Source organism: Strix uralensis, chromosome 2 (assembly GCF_047716275.1).
Source record: "Strix uralensis isolate ZFMK-TIS-50842 chromosome 2, bStrUra1, whole genome shotgun sequence".
Taxonomy (NCBI): domain Eukaryota; kingdom Metazoa; phylum Chordata; class Aves; order Strigiformes; family Strigidae; genus Strix; species Strix uralensis.
Window position 1 is genome coordinate 35,443,899 of NC_133973.1, and position 21,791 is coordinate 35,465,689.

Consider the following 21,791-nt stretch of genomic DNA (forward strand, 5'->3'; position numbering starts at 1 on the left):
TAAATGAATGGGCTGTATCCTTGAACTCCCCAGAAAGCTATAGGTTGGAGGGACAGAGGGATGTGAAATTTAAGGGCATGTTTTAGACTATCAAAACATTAAGTGCTCCAGCAATTTCACAGTGCACAGTTTTTTATTTATAAATAGAACCCCCAGCTAAACAAGGCAGTGATTTTTCCCCCTCTTTCCTCATACTGTTTTATCATCTAATCTGTTCTTGCTATTTCTCAATGTTCTATTTTTGAAGGGACAATTTTGCTTTAAGTAGTACTGGCATTAATACTAGGCTGCTCCTACGTACTAGGATATTAATACATTAACACTAGGATATTCCTGTAAGCTTCCCAGGGCTCTAAAGGAGTTCTTGTTCCTACTTTGCTGGAAATCACTGGGAGTTTTGCCACTGACATCAACAAGAATGAGATTGGTCTGTAGAAGCAAATTCTGCAAGTCTCCCTCACCAAGTCATAATCCCACACTATATTTTCAACAAGTGCTCTTACAGAGCCCCAGCCAATACAAGCTGAGACCAGAGTGATGATGATTGTAGAAAATCTTTTAAAGTGTTCATAGAAAGGCCTTTTTATTAAATAATTTGACAATTAACTAGTCCACACATCAATTTCCAGTTAAAGTGCGATTTGTTTAAAAATATATATTTAAATGAAATAAAAAGTCCATTTAAAAATATTTTGCAGGATATTCTTGGAGACCTGCTATAGTAGCCTTTATCTTCTAGTTGATCTTGCATTTAACTTAAGCAGAAAGAAATTAGAGCTTCTGAATAACCCTTCACTGGCTGGTGTAGTTAAGCTAGTTTAAGATTTAAAAACAACAGAAAGGATTGTGTTTTAGCATCACTTCATTCACTTCTGTCTGCAGCATCAGAGAATCAGAAACAGTATTTCTGAAAAGGCTACATCTTCATTTGTGGACCTACCACTTAATTTGTGGCTTTGGATTTTGATCTGCCTTTGCTCTCAACTGTAACGGTAAATATTGTAAATACTGATGGTTAGGACCCCATCCTCCATCTAATTTCGATTGGCCTCAGACCAGTGTTGAACTGACTTGTACGAGCTGAGAGATCCAATTCCCTGTCTCTTCTTGTCCATGGATAACAAATAGGTTTGAAATCCCCAAATATTTTTTCCCCTTAGAGTCCAAAGACACAAAATGGAGAGGAAAATCCTCCTAGGAAACAATGGTGAAAGATATATATTTTTTAAAAATTTGAAAGTCTGGAGCTTATTCCAGCCATTTTCTGGGTCCATGAGGGAGCCAGGCTTATCTTTGACTTTTGATAAGTCTTGAAATATTTAACCACAAACATCTGAACTTTTCCAAGGGTTTATTTTACTTTCATCAAATAAGTATATGAAAGGCAAAATATGTAATTATTTGCTCTAGAATCCATCTACTTAGTCCTCTGTGTTTATTATGAATCGTTTCTTGGCAGGAAAAAAATGTGCAGCTGAGTTACACATAAAAAAGCTCTTAGTAGGAAACAGCGATATTGGGTAGTAAGCAGGTATTTACAGATATTAAAAAGCTGCATCAAGGAAGCTGGTTTAATAAGCCTGAGGCATGGGACTTTAGAAGGTTTATGAATTGAACCATATAATTTATTTTTTTAAGTTTTCAGTGTTTCATTGTAGGCTTTAAAATAGCATGCATGCACTATGCATAGCAGGAGACTGTGGTCAGTTTCAAAATTATGTATACATATTTTGGTTATTTGACTCTCACATAGCCCCCATCTCTTTGCTGACGGCTTTATGTTTCCACTTGCATTTTTACAGTCAATTTTGGTTTCAGTGTTGTATGTTCGCCTCCCGCTGATTTTGCTGGGGTTGCAGATGCATACATCAGAGTAGAAAATATTCCTATGTGTATAACGAGAAAAACTAGTCATTAGTTTGACAAAGCACTTTAGTTTTCAAATTTTAGATATAAACTCTGGGATACAAATTACAGTTTGGATAAGACTGTGACCTTGGGTCCAGTCGTGTGAATCCTGTGAAAAAACGTGTATTTCTGTGAGTAATCTTTTTGAAATAGGCAGTGACTTTTGGAAAAGCAAGAGATACCCATGAGTTATACTTTGTAAGAGAGTAGATGCGTGTCGATGAGGTTATGATTATGCTCAGTAATAGCAGAGATGCAACAAGATCTTTTGGATTACTACAGTTGATGTTGCTAATCAGGTTGATTGGTGGTGTTTTGTAAGAAGGTCTTTATATTGAAGGGAGAGACTGTTTGCACATAGCCACCCATGAATGATTCTTGGGGGGAAGCTGTATTCTCTGATACAATCATTTTAATTTCAAAGGCAAAACATACCCTTCAGCGAAATCACTATTAGTATCATAAGTGATACTCCTTTTGGTTTGAACACTGACCACAGCTGTGAATTTTTTGCAATGATTATTTTTTTCATGTTCTGCTTTACTAAGCATATAGGCCAATGAAATGCCCATTACCATATGAATTATTAGAATTTTTAAAAAATCAGTTTTATGTGTCTGTTGGTGACTGATAGCTATGGACATTTACAATATGTTTTTCCCCATGTATTAAAAACAAACAGAAGCATTGAGAAGCATGACTACAGTGAGATTGTATATTCTCCTTCCTCCCCTGCCACTAAATCTTGAATATGGGGTCCCCACCTGTTGCAATCCTGAAAAGTAACAGCCAGTGCTTTTAAAGGAGAACTTTTAGAGAAAATTATATAAATGAAGCAAGGTAGATAACCCTTCCCTTCCCTTCCCTTCCCTTCCCTTCCCTTCCCTTCCCTTCCCTTCCCTTCCCTTCCCTTCTTCCTTCATCTCTGTCTCTTTCTTCACCTCTTTCTCTCTGCCATTCTTTCTCTCTCTCCATCTCTCCTTTAATTTTTTTCTTTTTTTCCCTCTCTTTTTTTCCTTATTCAGTGGAATTTTATTGTGGTTAGAATATAAAATCAGTGTTGGTGTTTTTGTTTTTGCAGGGAGGGGCTGTTGGAAAGAAGCAGTGGGGAATAGATGGCTAGGAAAAAAAGTTAGTTTGCATAGTCTTGGGAAGAGACATTCCATGAATAATGCAGAAAATGGAATGATGAGAAACATTTTCAGAAAAACATTGCTTTGTGGGGTAGACAACTTCATTTATTCCAAAGAAAAGGCAACTCATACATCTTAGCAAATCAGTAGGATTGGCTCAGAATAATAGGTTAAATTACTTCACCTCTCAGCTGTCTCTGATCTTGGGGGCCCAAGGCACATCAGGCCACACCGAACAATTGGGCAGCCTGACACTAATTTAAAACACAGGCTCAAAGTATTGGTTCACTCCTTAAATCAATTACTGCATCTATCTGGAGACTTTTGTTGGTGAGTTTTATACGTGGCAAATAGAGTTAGCAAAAAGGACATACGGTGCACGCCATTCATTTTTTTGTGCAACAGTTATTATGGGTACAACAGTGGGAAAGACAGAAATACATTCTTGTGCGAGCAAAGTTCAAGTGAGAAGAGGGAATACAGATATTTAAGACAGATCTAGTCTTTACTGTGCATATTTACTTAAAGCAGCAAAGGCTCAGTCCAGTGCCCATGAAAATCTATGGAAGTCTGCCTTTTGAATTCACTGGCTACTGTTCTGAGCCCTTCACACTGCTGTGGATTGAGTGTGGTGGATTGTCTTTGAAAAGACACAAAGAAATTGTGTAAGTCTAGTGGTTTGGCTCTGAAGGCTCAGCTGCCAGCTGAATGCAGGTGATAGTTTCTGGGAACCTGTAGAAACATTATTTATTTGGATATCTGGCTTCTTGAGAGACATTAACAGAGTTCACAGAGATTTTATCCCATTTGGTGGCAATCTAACATTTCTACAGCTGCTCTAGTTTATCACTTCATTTGCCAGCTCTCTCTGATAGCAGCTCTTCTGTATCTGGATCATCACGGGAAATTCCCACAAAAGCCACTATCACTGCTGAAGAAGGAATTAATTCAGTTTAATGGGTGTTAATTTGGAACACAATTTTGATACATTCAACTTATGTTTTAAAAATGGTGTGTAGTTACCCAGATGCAGTGTATGCAGGTTACTTAAGAGCACTTTTGGGATAGGAAAAAAAATACCCAGCTGCACCACTTCATGTGTTACATGTCTCTTCACAGGTGGAGCTTACTGGTAACAGCATTTATGAATACATACATCCCTCCGATCACGATGAGATGACAGCTGTTCTTACTGCTCACCAGCCTCTTCATCCTCACCTCTTACAAGGTACTTGTGTGATCTGTGATCAAACTACCACTGAAAATTAAAAACAGTAACAGCCCTAGGCTGAAATGTGACAAGTTCATATTTATCCGATATGAAGCTAGGTATGTGAATGGAGGAGGAGCATGAACTTGAAACTGTGACCCAGAATTTTGGTTTGTTGTATTAAAGGGAATAGGGTATCCTAGATTAAATAATGCTTTTCATGCCATGGAGTCCATGCAGTTTTAAACAGATTTTTAGATTTTGCCCAGTGGCCATTTCTTTCATCTCTTATTTTGTCATCACTGCTGAGGTTGCAGGAATGTTGCAGTGGTCTAGCTGTGCACAGCTGCAGCTATGCGGTCTTAGCAGAAAAAAAAAACCCCAAACAATACATTAGGAAATTGGGAAATAGGAGGACACTTCTAATGTTTTAAAAACACCTGTTAAAATTGAAGGTTGGACAAAAAGCCAGATGAAATACCCTCTGCTGTAGGAAGGGCAAAAATGGGTTTTCTAAATGACCTAGATTTAGAAACTCTCCTAAAAAAAGTGAACTCTCCAGGAAAATAATGGCCTCTTGCCTTGATACTGGATCACTGATTCACCAAACTTCTCCACACATCCTGTTCAGGTGCTGTAGATGATTCACTCACACATACCCATACAGCATGATGCTAAACTGGATGGAGTGTCAGGGAAGACAGCAGAACTCTTATTGATTATGTGAACACCTGGATCAGACTGTCCACCCTGGCTGTGCTCAGCCAGCACACATAAATATTAACATAATCCTCTCTGTATTAAGCTGTTACTTTAGTGTTGTAACTATAACTAACACAGACTTGCTCATATTTATGCTATCTTTTTCAGGAACTTTTGTTTCCTTGGGGCCAATTCTTTGTACTTTAAAATATCAGAAATAGTCTGACTCCTTTGTATACATGTGCGTTCACATATATTTCATAATTGCTTAATCAGTTGGAGCTCACATCCTGCTAGTGTTTACTGGCTTTCTTAAGGCACAGCTCCTAAAAGCATGAGGAGTTTTGGTCTCACACAATTCTGTTCAGGAACCGGCATTTTTTTTGCAGTTTTGGTGCCTGTGCATTTTCTGTACTTGGTGATCTCACCACAGTTCTGACTGCTGTGATTCCATCAGCGCAGAACCATGTACCATTTTGCATACAAGGAAGCTTAATGTGCCTGGAACCGTAGGTGCTGCTCTGAGTGGTGTGAATGGAAGAATTATCTTAGCCTCCTTCTCTCTTCTTCCTCTCCAAACAGGTTGTCTTGTGTACCCCTCGGTGTCTTGAAAAACAAATTGGACTCTTCTGTTTCTATTTGTCACTTGACCATTACATGGTTTGCTCATTCCTCTGGCAGGGATTTTTTTTTTAAATGTTGATATTTTTTAAAAACACAACTTTTTTTTCCTTTTTTCTACCTTGCTGATAAGCAGAGGGGATACCTCTGGTGTAAATCCATGACTTTTCATGCAGGTCTGCTGGTATCCAGAACTGATAGTAAGACGTTTTTATACCCACTGTCTTGCCATAGCAGTAGCCTCCTGGTTTTGTCACAGTATTTTTTTTTTTTTAAATTTTTTAGTTGGAGATTTTTTACAAACAAAGTCGTGGGCAACTGGTTGGAATTAATTTCTATGTCAAATGCAAATAAGCCCACAGCTCTTCCTGTTCTCTGTTTAGTATTGTGACTCTGGTTTACTAGAAGCAGTGAGACAGCACACTAGTACTGCAGTTCTGGAAGGTGGTGGGGTTTTTTGTTCAGAACTAGGTACTGCCCATTTCTTGCTTATGTTTGGATGTCTCTGGATGCTTATCTTGCCTAGTAGCATTTGTTTTCTGAAACAATCATGTCTCTCTCATTTTAGCAACTTATGGTCAAATTCTTTATTTCCTTAACAAATTATCATCACTGCTAAGTGTAATTCTATTCTGTTTGTGTTTGAAAAGATTTTACACACAGCTGAAACTGTTAATTTCAGTTTACTTGCAACTGTTTCAGTGTGAAATTCTGCTGATGGTATAATTAGCCCCAGATATAACCCTTATTCTCTGTAGCTTTCTTTACCTCATTCTAATTAGATGCAGTTTGTTATTAGCATCAAGCTCTGGTTTCTCAATAGTGCAAATGTAAAGAAAAATTTACTTTGAAATGCGACCTATTTACGTATGTTTTGGTTTGTGTAAAATTTTGTGTAGCAGAGGAAATTGATAAAAACATCGAAAAAACAGGATCTTATTTGGATTCCTAGACTTGGAGAAGATAAATAAAGGAGTTAAGCTGTGTTCTGGTTTGCATAGGGATTATTTTATGCAAATCTTACTTCTGTGTGTCTCTTCCCCATACAATGCATGGAGGGGGTATATTAAAATATCCAGAATCCATAGCTAAATCTTTTTAAAATTAACAGAGTGACCAAGTATTTATTTGCATTTGTCTTCCCTGTGCCTTTTTCTGCAGTGTATACATTTTATACATATATATCTTGAGGTATAACCTGAAACTACCTGGCCTACAGAAATCAAAGCAGGTTTTTTAGTTTTCTTCAGTGAAGCTCTGAACCTATTTAATAAATGACAGGAATGAAGAAACTTCTGTCTGTATCTTAGTAGAAATTTTGAATATTTAGATAAAACATGGAGTTCTACAAATAACTTGGGCCAGAGGGAAACTGAGTGAAAGTGGCTTTATTTTCTAATAAAAAGGAAAACAGACTTTTCAAAGAGCATTTTTTGTCATTTCAGTTTGATTTTATCTCTTTTAATCTTTTAAAACATGCCTGAATCATCAAGTCACTGGGTCAAATAAAAACTTTCCTTTTATTACTTTATTACGTTATAGAACTCTCCAATCAGTGGTATTACTCAGGAGTAAAATCAATATTGCACTGCAGACAGACATTTATAACACAAATTTACAGCTTGGCTCATGAAACTTTGTTTGCTCAAGATGTGTTCTTCAGCTAATTCTCAGCTATGTATATACATTTTTAGTTCAGTTGCTGTTTCAGCAGTTGTAGCTGGATAAGATCTGTTATGACAGAAATAAAATCACAAATGTGAACATACATATCTATATTTTGTGGTATTCTGTTACTGGTATTGAATAACCCAGAGTACAGATTGGTTTTGACCTCCAGTTTTACAGTCTTTGTAAATTTTGATGCTATCCTTTTATTTATTTCTTCATTTGCTTTTAATCTTCCTCATTGTCCTTCATTATTCTCTTCAAACCTTCCCTTGTATTTTCAGTGCTTCATCAGTTCCATAGAAGCTTTTCTGAAAGACCAAACAACATGAGAAAGGTAGAAGCCTTCCAGCTGTTGAGCTCTAGAAATCTTATTTGCATGAGTTTTATTTCTCAGGGAAATGCAAATTATTGGTAACTGCATAAAATCAGACATAGTGTGGATTTCTTTATATCATGCTCACTGTCACATTGTTTTTCTTCAGATAACTCAGCCTAATACTCAAAAAATGATATATTAGTTTAAAAGGCATAAGTCTTCTTAAATTATAAATTTAAAATATTTTTAAGTTTGTCCTGGACTTCCTAATGTTTCAGGTACAACAAGGCAGATCTTCAAACATAGATGGTAGATACTTTGTTTTTTTTAAAAGACAGTGACAATTCTTGAATAATCACATGCTTCCAGGAGCTGGGACTTCATAGCAATATTAAATGTAGTAAAATTTGGGAAAATGGATGTTGGTGAATTAGTTGTTTTGCCATCACTCTTTAGATAAGCCCAATGTGGCATTATAGCAAGTTATGGTAAGGAAAGATTTTGGGACAGGAAACTGGAAGGCAACAACACTGAGAAGCATTTAAATGTCATAAAGGACAAACAGCTTGTTTTGTTGTGAAGCTGTGGCAAAAAGGGATCATGGAAAATCCTTGTTCATGTAAGCAGCGGAATAGTGAATAGGAATAGCAAGGATGAATAATTGTATTCTTTATACAGCACTAGTGAAACGGACACTGGCTTTTTCTGTATAATCCTGTTGTCCACTTCAAAAAAAAAAAAAAAAAGGCAAATGGCAGAAAGTACAGAACAGAGACATGAAAATGATTGAAGGACTGGAAAGACTTACAGTGAGAGATGAAAGAACACCATCTGTTTGGTTTATCAAAAAGAAGATTGGGAGGTGACTTGATTACTGTGTGTACATACTTCCAAGGGTAGAAAATACTAGGAACTAAAAGGACTATTTTAGAAGAAAAAAAACATATCAAGGACCAATGTCTGTGAAGTGAAACCACAAAAGATCAGATTAGAATAATGCATACATTTAGAACTAGGAGTTTGATTAACCACAGGAACAAAATACTGAGGGAAGCCGTGGTTTCTTCCTCTTTTGAAGTCTTCAGATCAAGGCTGTATGCCTTTATAGGAGATACGCTTTAGGCAAACAGAAGTTACTGAGCTCAGCACAGGAGTAACTGACTGAAGTTTAATGAACTGCAATGTGCAGGTTACACCTAAGATCTATTGCTCCTTTCTGGCCTTTAAAGTCTACAAGCTATGACTCAATGAAAGCCATAAGCCCCATGATCTGTGGAGGCTTTGGAGAATTTCAGCTTTAACTTACAAAGTCTTTAAGCTGCCTTTTTACTTGCATGAACAGCACTGAAAATGTAAAGCAATATGTACTGATCCCTTGCTATGACAGAAGTCAACAGCTGGACTCTCTTTCTGAGTGTAGGTGGGGTGGGCAGAAAGAATAATCTCTCTCATATACACATTAAAAGTAGGGTATGCCTCAGCGAATCACCTCACATGACTCTTTAGGCCAACTTTGCACCAGTTGTAACAAAATTAATCCATTATACTGGGATTAATCCATTACTGGGGCGGGTTAGCAGAAAAAGAAAAAAGAATAATTTGATATCTTTTCAAATGATGTGTACTGGCTGTGCTCAGATCTCATATGACTTCGCTGGCCCCTCATACCTTTCCAAATATTGCTTAATGTATTTTTAGTCTGCAGCATTTTAGTGTGTTCTGGCTTAGTTTTGTACCTGTGAAGCCTTACACCTCAGTTTTACACTTCCTGTACCACCTCTATCTGTTGCATAGGCTGGTACCAGGATTCCTGGGCCTCCATCCTAAGATATGCAGTACTTACCTAACAGGAATATGGGAACTGTTTCATGGTGTAGGGCTCAGAAACTAATTTCTTAGGATGTAGAGAAGTGGTTTTGATGCACGTTGTCTTTCCTTGAGCACTTACAGCTCTCACAGCTTTTCTTTTGTGTTTCTTCAAGTAGTGGAACTAACAAACTGCGTCCATTGGATGAGATTCTCCTTCTGGGGCAGAAGGCAGTCACCCAGCAGGGCAGCTGGGGTCCAAAATGTGGGGATGATGAGATAACAGTAGTTTCTGAATCCTGGAAGACAGCAAGTTTGTGTTTATGGCTGACTGTAGAGACTCGGTGCTTGCTGCATATCTCCCTTGCTTAGCACAGGAGGCCTAGTAGATTGTGGTTGTGGTGCCGCGTAAAATTCTGCCTAGCCAATGATAGCTCCAGAACTTCATGGAGACATGTAAGGAGTCTGTCCCTTTCCTCACCTCACATACAGCATAAAACTAAATGTCTGTCAGGCTAGTAAGTCTAAGCTGCTACACCTCAGCGGCAAAGCATTTTGGTACTAGCATGATGGGAGGTACAGTGCTGCAGAGGCTTGTGAAGCGACTGTTACAAAGTCCAGAGGTGATAAGCATTTTGAATGCAGCTGAAATAATGGCTGGCTTTCAGGGACTGAATGTTGAGGACTGCACCAGGATTATTGACTACACTCATCTCCCCCTAGCATGCTCTGCAGAGGAAAGAACACATGGACACAAGCTGGGATGCACATGCTATGATAAATCGGGACCTTAAACCCTCAAATGATGTTGCTGTCAAAACTATGTCTGTACCAACCATTTCTGCAGAAGGTTTTCTTTAACAGTTAGCAGCATAGAGTGGTAGGCTTGTAGCAGGATGGTAACACTTACTAAACCACCTGGAGGTTTTGGGGAAATGCTGTACCTCCTGATCCATGTCTGTAAGAATAAAGAAAGAAATTTTTGTATGAAATATCAGGGTAGTGCAAGCTGGATATGACTAGCCAGTTCATCTGTCATCATTGCAGCTGAACACAAGCAAGTGAGCGAGCGAAATAAGAGACACTTGCACTGCAAGCTAACTGAGACGAGCAATTAAGCAGTGCTGAGAGGGATTCAGCACTGCGTACTGCTCTTCCATGTGTGTATTTGGAGTCAGACATTGTGTGTCTTTTATTGGTTTCATATGCTTTTTCTGGGATTTTAATCCCTTAAAATGTCTATAGCTTCCTAACTTTTGTGGACTTGCACACCAAGGCATGGTGCACTGAAAGCAGTTTATTACCATTTCCCAGAACAGACAGAGGGGAAAAAGGAATCCTGTAGATACTGTAGACATTCCAGTTGCCTGTTAATGACTGGATAATTCTTATATGATTAGTTATAAGCCTAATGTAAGTTACACAAGGAATGTGGAACACATTGTGTCAGGCTTTCTCCACTCTGGTTGACGTTTTAAGGTCACCGTTTTAGTAAGCTAAGAAGTAAATGCCAGTGCATACTTTTCATCTCAAGGAAGGACATCTTCCCTACATACATTTCGTTCAATATTAAAAGAAGGGAATAGAAAATTGTACATCTGTAAAGATCCTTTCCATACTAAGTTTTAAAGAAATTTTTCTAGTAGTACATATGAAAAAGACAAATGTTGACAGGAATTTTTGTTTTAATTGATTTAAAACTGTTTTATAGGAGAACTGTTATTGAAAGATAATGGTTTAACACGATGATCCTGTTATCACTGTTTTTTAGTGTTACTTTGAACTTGAGAAACCTAGAAAATATTATTATTTTGGATGTACAAAAGTGGAAAAGAGGGCAGACTGCTGGCACCCCATTAAAAATCTTTTTTTATTGGTAATTAACAGTAAAATATACCAAAGAGAGTGTCTTAGACTGCAAAAGCTGTTATTTTCCTTTCTGCCTAGTGCCCTGTTGAGTTTCTTTTCTAAGAAATTTTGGAAGCATCACTTACAGAAGCAAAGGAAAATTTGGGCAAATGCTAGCAAACAACTGAGTTTGGATGACAGGAATGATAATAGAGACAAGTTACCCTCTGCAGCACTGACAGGATTCTGAATACGGTCAGGACACAGAACAAACTGTCCAAATGGGGAGGAAATTTTGGCAGCTCGTGCAAGCTTGGAACTCCAGGGCAGAAGCTAACAACAGAACTGACTGCTTTCCTACCACAGCAAGAGCATTATCAGGGCAAACCAAGTCAGCCCACAAATTTCAGTTTTCAACTTAGTATGTGCATAGGAACTTGCTCTCTCTTTATATATAATTTGCAATTTTGCCACGTGAGGCCCCTTTTCACACTGGCCCTGTTGGTCAGTCCTGGATTCCCAGCTTCAGGGACTACCTTAAAACTGTGTGTGCTATTGTGCAAGCATCTCTTTTGTATGTGCCCGACAGTCTTTTACCTCTTCTTTGTTCTAGAAGTTGGTGTCACCCTCATTCAGAATTAAGGGATAGAAGTTGTGGCATTCTCCCTCCTGTGTCTCACAAAAGCTATAGCCTTGCTACGCTCACAAGAGACTAGCCAAGATATTCACATGCTCTTCTAGCCAGCAATGTGCTGTGTGGGACCCAGATGCTTTGCAGATTACACAAGAATAAGAGTAGAACATGTGCGACTTTATAGTATAGAGGAGGTAAGATGAAAATAACCAACTGAAAGGGCAAAAATATGCAGAGTGTTTGGGGGATGGGCAGTAAAGTGTTATCCAGACATGAACTTGTGGTATCTGTGTTTCCACCCTGTAAAACAGTCCAGCAGGGACATGGAGCGCAGCTTATCACACATGAGTGCCTTGTCTCCAGAGGAGTGTGCTAGCTTGAGGCAGGCACGTGTCTCTGCAGAAGTCAGACAGGAGGGAAGGTAGAAGCAGGTGACCACATGCACAGTGCTTTGGCCTAAATGTGCCCTTTGAGAATAGTTTTCATCTCCTACACTACAGATGAAATTTGACATTGCACCCGAGCTGCCATGCAGAGCGAACATGAATCATTAGATGTGTCAAGAGCTCCCAATTTTAATGCTGCTTCATATCTTTTGTAGTGACAGATGAGATGTACATTCTTAAAACAGCACATGGTGCAGCAGTGTGCAGTTTGCATGCTGATGTATATGAATTTACAAGGTGATTCTGCAACAAAACCATGCCACATTTTGCTAATGTCAAAATCTGGGAGCTTTGGGAAAGATCTATAGAATAGTAGCTTTTACCTTAGAGAAAATAAAGGCACGAGGGGTAAAGCTGTGGAAAAAACTATGATGATCTTTTTTCTCAGTCCACTGTGCAAGCAGCATGCAAACCACAGAATTTTGTGACTGTTTCCTTTCAAAAGAGATGAAAGATGGAGTGGAAAGCAAAGATGGATTTCATAGTTGCACCCCCAGGGATGGACAGTTCTGGCTTCCATAAAGCTAACCATAATTTCACAGAAATGCTTGGAGAATCCTCTTTGGCAGTCATGTGCAATATGAGTGAACGAATGCACAAATTCTTTATCCAAAATAGCAAGTCTAATTTTCTTTGCCATGACATTTATTCTGTTTGTGAGAGTAAGAAAATACAAATCTGTAAAATGTAAACAGGCTATTTTATTCTTGGCTAGTGCTTGCAGATAAACTGTACTGTATGATATACTAAGCTAAGAAAAGGGATTAATGGAGAAGGTATACTTGGTAGAAATGGTACTCAGTGCGGAGAGAAAGAAATACATCTCCTGTATGTCCATAGACAGCAACGATTTCCTATGTTCTCATCCACAGGTTGCTGTGTTTCAGCTCTGTGAGGATGTTAGCATACAGATAAGGTTGGGCTGGGATTTGAATGAAGCCATTTACTCTCTGCATCAGTTATAGCTTTTACTGGATCTGCTCAACTCCGTTGTAGTAGTGATTCAGGGAGGGAGCCTCTGTAAGATGATCAGGCAATATAGTAATATATTAGTAGAATAGAAAAACTTCTCTGAATCTGATAAGGGAAACATGGAGTTTGGCTAAAAAATAAACAGTGATGCATTTGAAATGGACATCTTGGACATGGATATGGACTCTGACTTGCAGTGCCTCCTCCTATAAAACTCATTATAAATGATACCTCAATTTTATTAAAATAACTGCTAGTAGACATATTGAAAAAGTCAAGATCTCAGTAACCTCAGTTACACCCTTCCAAAGAAGAGCAGCAGAAAAGATAAAGAAATCTTCTGAAAATGTATAAACCTTTTAATCACAACTAGTATTTGATTTGCATCAGTTTTCACTTCCAACTATTACCAATCACCTAGTCAGGGAAAAATGGAAAAATTGAATTCCAGGATAAAAACAGAATCTCACAGGTCATTCTTAAAAAGATTTCAATAACATTTTGTGGAGCAGTGGGGAGCGGATAATCACTTTCAAATGTTAAACATTGATACAGGGCAAACAAAATCAGAAATTTACCATCATAAGAAAATCCAAGTTAGAACAAATATTGGGAGTGGCTGGAATAGAAGAATAGATCTGCAATCATGTTGCACATAACTGGATAAAGAAAAACACTATACCAAAAATGGGAGGTAAACATTTAGAAAGTACCCTAAAGATCTGCTTTTCATCTCTAATTCCTGTAGCAGATAAACACAACATCATTAAGTTCTGGGAAACGTTAAAAGCTGTGCTAAGATGGTTGGTGTGCTTTTCAGGAAGCTATCATCAGAGCCTTTCAAGATACTTAGCAATTTAGAAGTGGGGGTGGAGGTTCTTTTTAACCATAGCAGCTATTAAGACATTTTAATGACTCATCTTCTGAAAAAAGCTTGAACAGAACAATGTACAAACTTTGAAAACTATTCAACTCACTTATGAAAAGAAGGATCAGTTTCCCAATTATTTTAAAACAAGTCACATTCACGTAAAGAGGGAAAATAGATGCTGACATAGAAAGTAGAGGGGAAGATGGGAAAAGCAAACCCATGCTGCAATACTTGTACCCGTAAAGGAAAACTGTGTTAAAACCTTTCATAGCGATACACAACTGTTTGTCAGAATTACAGATGTCTATGGCAAATGCTAGAAGGTGCAATTACACAGATAAATTTCTTCATATGTGGTGGACTTGCTGCAATAGTAGGTATTTGAAAGAAATGGTGCTAAGTAAGAGATAGAACAACAGTGAAATTTAGCATGAGTTGCAGCAAAATTTGCCATCTCCATGTGGTGACTGCTCTTTTGAAACCTCAAGTGGCTGGGAGAGGAGTGGCTGGAGAGCAGCCCTGCAGAAAGGGATCTGGGGGTGCTGGTTGATGCTGAGTATGGCCCTGGCAGCCAAGAGGGCAATCTACATGCTGGGGTGCATCAAACACAGTATAACCAGCTGGTCAAAAGAGGTGATTATTCCACTGCATTCTGCATTGATGTAGCCTCACCTCGAGTACTGTGTGCAGTTCTGGAGCTCACAATTTAAGATGGATGTGAAGCTCTTTGAATGTGTCCAGAGGAGGGCAACAAAGCTGGTGAAGGGGCTGGAGGGCATGTCCTGTGGGGACTGGTTAAGGACTTCGGGCTTATCTAGTTTGGAGAAAAGGAGGCTGAGGGGTGACCTCATTGCTCTCTACAGCTTCCTAAGGAGGGGAAGCAGAGAGGGAGGTGCCGATCTCTTCTCCTTGGGATCCAGTGACAGGACAAAGCTGCACCAGGGGATGTTCAGACTTGACATTAGGAAGCATTTCTTTACTGAGAGGGTGTTCAAACCCTGGAATGGGCCTCCTAGAGAGGTGGTTGATGCCCCGAGCCTGTCAGTGTTTAAGAGGCAGTTGGACAATGCCCTTAACAACATGCTTTAACTTTTGGTCAGCCCTGAATTGGTCAGGCAGTTGGACTAGATGGTCATTGTAGCTCCCTTCCAACTGAACTATTCTATTCTATTCTATTCTATTCTATTCTATTCTATTCTATTCTATTCTATTCTATTCTATTCTATTCTATTCTATTCTATTCTATTCTATTCTATTCTACCCAGCTTGTTAGTTTTCCAGTTTTTCAGCTTGCTTCTGGAAGCTGTAGTCAGTGGGGCAATATAATATATAATACCTCCTACAGTGACAAATGTGAGTTTATACATGAGAGATTATTTTACTTCAATCTAAAATATCCCCAATAGCACACTGTGTGAAGATACAGTTGTCTCAGTTCCAGGTGTTGTGAAGGCACGGTTGGGAAGTACAGTTTACCATGGGAGACATTGCTATGTTTAGTGAAATCTCCTTTGTTTCTTGCAGCTCTAAAAATGCTGTTTTGTAAATACATCAAGTTACATCCATACAAACACACACAGAGTACAAACACAGAGATTACAGTGCTGTAATAATGTTCTTTTAATCATTATCACTAATAATAATATGAAGTACATCCTCATGCAGAGAAATGGTATTTCTGTTGTTAGAGATAAAAACATCTTCACACTGGATCTGCTTTTATTTCTTAATCTCCCTTTTCATAAAAGAAAAAAAAAAACAAAACAAAACCAGAGCTGAGCAATATGTAGTTTCCAATATCCATAGGGTTTGAATGGATTACTTTTTCTTCTGTGATACACATGGAAGACAAAAACCAACAAAGATTGTTATTAATAGTTGGGGTTTTTTTGTGTTAACTCAGCTGGTACATCTCTGTAAGACTTTCTAGTCTACTCAGTAGCATTTTGTTTCTCATCCTTCATTAACTGATGTCTGCAACCTGTTGGTTTCATATTTCTTTCTATAACAAATAGATATAGTTTATACATAGATTTTTAACATTTTCTTAATGCTTAAAGGAAACTTGTTGACATCACTTACAGTGATGCATTTATATAGTTAACAGTTCAGAATAATTAAATACAGTGGTTAAACTTTGGTATTAGATGGGATGAATATTCTCTAATAATTAAGAAGGCTATTTTCCTTCAGTGTTGTTTATATTCTGGTTCAGTCATAACATTCTACTATTCATTATTCTCTCAAGTTTCATATATATGTGCTTAACCCAGAGTTCTCTCAGCTTTAAGAACTGTTAGCACTCGATTGGTTTCCTCTCTGATTGAAACCTCTTTTACTTTCTTGATAGTCTAAGATTCTTTCTAGTATTTATATGTGCTGTGCTTACATGTGTGCTTGAAAGAATACTAATGATATCAATAATTACATCACTAGGTCTAGATGTTTTGTGTTGTTATATTTTTGCAGTTTTTCAGAACTTAATTCTGATTGATTCATTAAATCATTCAAGTCTTAAGAATAATTGGTTACATACACCTCTTTCTTAAGATGGAGTGTTTATTTTACATTTACTGTTTTTCTGTCTTCCCTAATTTGAGACTTTTGCCACATCCCTGGACATCTCCAGTCATTCTGCTTTTACAGCATGTGCTGACTATTTATGTTATGGGCTTTTTTCTTGCTTTATAACAGAGCTTTCATGCCTACTATCTCCTCACAATTTTGTTATTAACCTCTGCAGCAGGACAGTCAATTTGTAATCACTTTTCTCCCAGATCATCTGATTTCTCCTATTTGAATATTCAGCATCTCTCTCTTTCTTGCTAAACCTTTAAGTACCTCATTTACTTTCTACATTCTCTTAATCAGAGTACACCATCTTAATTGCATCAGGTACACCCTGGATGTGATATTTTAAGTTTTGCATTATATTGATGGATGTGTTAACATGCAGCGGGATACCAGGGCTCTTTGTTTCCCAATCAGCTTTACAATTACAAATTTACTTTAGTTCTTTTTGGCTTTGCTACCCCCTTCTGCTACTTTCAAGGGTACTGGGGAGTCACACTCGCAAAGGTATCAATTAATATGAATACTAACTCACACTGTTCACAGTCTTGCACATCCAGGTTCTTTATGTGAGGGTTTTGGTTTTACTGTTCCTTTATATTTTGCAGTCTCTTGATCCAGACTGGAGATGGTTTTATTCCCAGTAGGCATGCACAAACACACATATGTAAACAGAGCCCACCGATGACAGATCAACACGGACAGAACACCACTGCTTTTACAGGCACCACATACGCACTAATAGCGCTTAATAAGCACGAACAACATGAACGGCTTGGTCCCGCTTTTCTTTGCCAGTGAGTCAGTCTCAGAACTTGCTGGCAGATGTTATACTCACACACACACTCACAAGAATCTCTCTCTGTTGGCTTTTGTATTCTTCAGCTCCAATCCTGCAAACAAGATGCCGGATGCCATGTAGCACCTGCACATTATTCACTGGGCACCTCGACACAACCATCAGCCTTAACCTGCCATGCATCAATCCCAGCTGGCTGGTTAAAAATGCTGTGGCAGTCTGCATCCACCTGTACTATGGGACATGCTGCATTACTAAATAACTGTGTTAACAGTTGTTATGGCCCCAGTCCATCCAGGAATGGTCAGGCTCTCCTTTTCTCCTTTAGACACATTCTGCTTTTCTGCCCCGAAAATGGCAACTCTCACAGCGACACTGGGCTCCCCCCCCCAAACACAAACAATCACTCTTAATACACACAGGAGGAGGAACGCTTATCATCATGTGTACACCACTTTGGCCTCTTCAGGTAAAAAGGCAGTATGTCACTCAGGGCCCAGATTCTGGTTGGCCACATAGACCATCTCTCCTTTGCTTACTTAAGTCATCTTATTATGTGCTGGCTCAAGCCTCAAAAATGGAAGCTCCCAGAGGAGTCCCCAGTTACCTCATGGGTAACTCTGCCCTTTTTAGATTGCAGGCATGAGATGTAACCGATTTAAGAGACTAGTGTTTGTTGGTTCGGCAACACACTACTAAAACCCGAATAATTCAATGATCGATAATTAATAAACACATATCATTAAATTACAGTTATATAATTTTGTACTTGATTACACACAATGAGAAAGCTACAAGGACTGGTGTTCCAGGGTAGATTGCTTACAATCTACCATTGTGAAATCAGGGAGACAAGATCTCTTGTTAAATAATGAAATAATTACCAATTTTAAATAATAAAGGAAAAATGTTATCTTACAGTCTGGGTACTACTCTAGTTTTATAGACACCTAAAGACCACACTGTACATCATAACCTATTCCGGGTGGAGTAGTGAAGTTAGAGCTGAGCGTTTCTGTAGCAGTGCACTAGTCTGTAGTAACATTTCCAAATGAAACAGCAAATAGAAGGCTAACGAATAAGGTGCCTGGAAGGAGCTTCTTACTGAAAAAGACTCTTTTAGGTCTTGTGGCAGGACATTTGAGAAGTTTGAGGCATTACTTCCAATTCCACTAATCATCTCTTTTTATAGAAGAACGTAAGTCATTAAAATTGCTAGCAACTCAGTCCATGGCCGAAGATGGTCTTCGTCCCCTCATTACTCTGTGTTAATTACTTTTCTCCCTTGGCACCCTTGAAGGGATAAAGTCACCTTTATTTTGTGTGCATGGGACTGCGGCAGAAAGAGAGCAAGCTTTAGTGTTAGGTCACACAGAAAATCTATATCGAAGCCATGATTTGCACCGATGTTCCCGACTCCCAGATCCATTCTTTACTCATGAGATCATGCTTCAGCATTAGTAATCTGTGCTGTATGGCTTCCTCCCACCAAATTGTATACATTTGTATTTAAAACTCTATAGTAGATGTGCCAGTTCATTTAAGTGCCTGTTTTCCCCCATACGGATCTAATTTGCATTAGGAAGATAAATGGAAAATTCAAATACCCATGAAGGCTGATACTAGTTGAGATGCACTACATATTGCATTTCTTTTCCCTCCACACTAAATCCTTTTTCTGTAGTTGTATCTTCAGACCTTTAAACTCAGAACTTAATATAGAGAGTTTATTGGTTTCCAGGTAGTGGTCTGAGGCTCAAACCACTGCAGGTGTGTGGCTAAGGGGTGTTAATGGGGTGATGGATGCACAAAAATTGGGAACACAACTCAACAGTTAAATCAAATTAAAGAAAGACTCCAGCGGAATACAGTGGACTTCGGATCAAACTCTGTGGGCAGTTAGGAGATAATACACATTGCAACAAATCTGAAACCCCCTCTGCTTCCCTGATTTTCCTATTTACAGATGTGCCAAATGAGTTACCTTTTCCCAATATAGTTGTGTTCTGCCAAATGGCAACTTTCAGTAAAAAAATATCAGAACTATTAATGATGTCTGAACTGTTATTGAGAATAATTAACATTAAAGAGAATAGTAGCTTATTCTTAGCAGAAAATGTGTGTACCTGGGCAATATTTAACTTTAAAACATTTCTGGAGGTTATCCATGAAAGTATTTGTTTAAAAAACATCTACCAAGATGGTTTTGGAAGTCAGTGAAACAGGTTGCATATGGAGGTCAGAAGTTCACTAGTCTGGGCATGACTAGCTATGTACACTCAAATTATTACAAAACCTATGAAAGTTCTTGTTTCTCATTCTGCTATTATTTTGGAGAGTACCTTCATTTACCTACACTCCAAAGGAGGTGTCTCCTTCCCTTTGCCAGTATGGGCTGGTACCTAGCTGTTCAGAAACAAGGTGATTGCCTTGTGAAGGGTGGCAAAAAAGGGAATTTGGAGACCTAGTCATGCTGACTTGTCCAACTTTCAAGGTGAAATAATCCTGAGGGCAGAGATTGAATGGGAAAGTAGAATGGCTGGCTTCTATTGCTGCCTGAGGCTGAGACATAAACTCATCTGTCAAATCATGAGAGGCAATGTTATGGGCAGTTTTGAAATCTTCAGTAATAAATAAGCAGTGTGGTTTATGCTTTCAGAATATGAAATTGAGAGATCATTCTTCCTGAGAATGAAGTGTGTCCTAGCCAAGAGGAATGCAGGATTGACATGCAGTGGCTACAAGGTAATGTACATGAGCTTTCCCCTCACTCCAAGTATTCAACAAGTGACAGGTTTATTTATATAGTTTTCTTTACATCTGTATAGCTGAAAACAAAGTCTGTGGTGGAAAGAATCTGAACAGATGCAAAAAATGCCACTACTGATTGCAAATTACCTTAATAATGCAAGTCTAAACTCTCTCACAGTGAGTTGGAGTTTGCTTTGTGGCATAGTCCCACATCCTGATCTTCCAGATTAGGGCACTGGTTGGAGCACACCCGTGGAGGTGCAAGGAAAGTGCACAGCCAGGTCTTATTCCCCTGTGGAACTGGAAGCAGGTGAGGCAGGGACCCAGACACAGGAACTTGGAAGTCTTCCTGCATTCCTCTGCCGCAGTGTTACTGTGCTCCAGCTGAGCAGCCATCCAGTTGCACAATTCACCTCATTGGCCTGACCAGAATTACCTCAACATTAATGAGACCATAATGTTATCCTAAACAAACACTAATATCAACTCAGGGTTGAATTGTACTAAACAACCAAGTTTGTTTATAAATCTTATCGCTTGTATTAATTTTCTATTTATTACATGAAATCAGAAACCACAGCAAATGCTGAGATTCTATAATAACACCTGCCATTCAGGCAGTTCCTATTTTCAGCTTTACAGTTTGCATTTGATGCTCTTTGAGCTACACAGTATAATTCTATCACTTAAGCATCAAGAGAGAAGGGTACTTCACATACGGTCTGGTGAGGATGCATTTTGTTTGAGTCACTCAAAACCAAAAAGTAAAGCATACAAGAGAAACAGAGCTCTTTTAAGGAATGTGTAAAGGGTCCAGATAGATATCTGTCTATTTACACTGCTGTCTACCTGGTTAGACTGATAATTCTTCATTATGTGGACCCCTGTTTGCTCAGCTGCTTCCCAGCAAAAAATGATTCTGTCCCAAAGCTGAATCTGAAATCAGGTAAAAGAGTAGAGCTTGCAGTAGTGGTATCTCTGTATGGTTTTTATTTTCCCCGTTTATGACTCCTAATCAGGGGGATCACCTTCTTTCTTCTTTTGCTCACTATTAAACGTTTATGCAGTGAAACATTTAAGAATGCATTCATCTAGAGAGATGTTGGCCTAAATTCCCTTTCTTTGTACTTAGAGTCAGGACTTAATTTCAAAAATATCACTTGAGTAGCTGAAGCACAGAAAAAACTCATGAATCAAATAGTATAGAAATTAGTAGGATCTGCTGATAGATCTTAAATAAGTTTTGCTTACTTCTGTACTTTTGCTAAACATACTAATCACATGGTGATTGAAGAGGAGGGAGGAAGGTTATACAGGAGGAGCCTATTTATAGGTGACTGTTTAGTAGGTTGTCCAGGAGTACTAAATACAGTGGAAATTATTTTCTTTCCATTGGACACAGTTAAAAGTCAAACAGAACCAGAAATTAAGCTGAAGGCTGTATAGTATGCCTGCTGTTTGGACTAGAAATTTGGTTAGGAGCACAAATTATTTCCAAACACCAGCACTACATTAAATAAATCTTATGTCAT

At 38.4% G+C, this 21,791-nt stretch overlaps 1 protein-coding gene across 2 annotated transcripts in view; it reads left to right on the forward strand.

The window, feature by feature from the left end:
- SIM2 (SIM bHLH transcription factor 2) overlaps positions 1 to 21,791 on the forward strand; it is a 62,028-nt gene that overhangs the window by 14,682 nt on the left and 25,555 nt on the right. For both annotated transcript variants that reach the window (XM_074858322.1, XM_074858321.1), the window contains 2 exons: positions 4,161 to 4,269; positions 20,168 to 20,253. In XM_074858322.1, the coding sequence (XP_074714423.1) occupies positions 4,161 to 4,269; positions 20,168 to 20,253 (195 nt within the window). The remainder of the gene's footprint in view (positions 1 to 4,160; positions 4,270 to 20,167; positions 20,254 to 21,791) is intronic.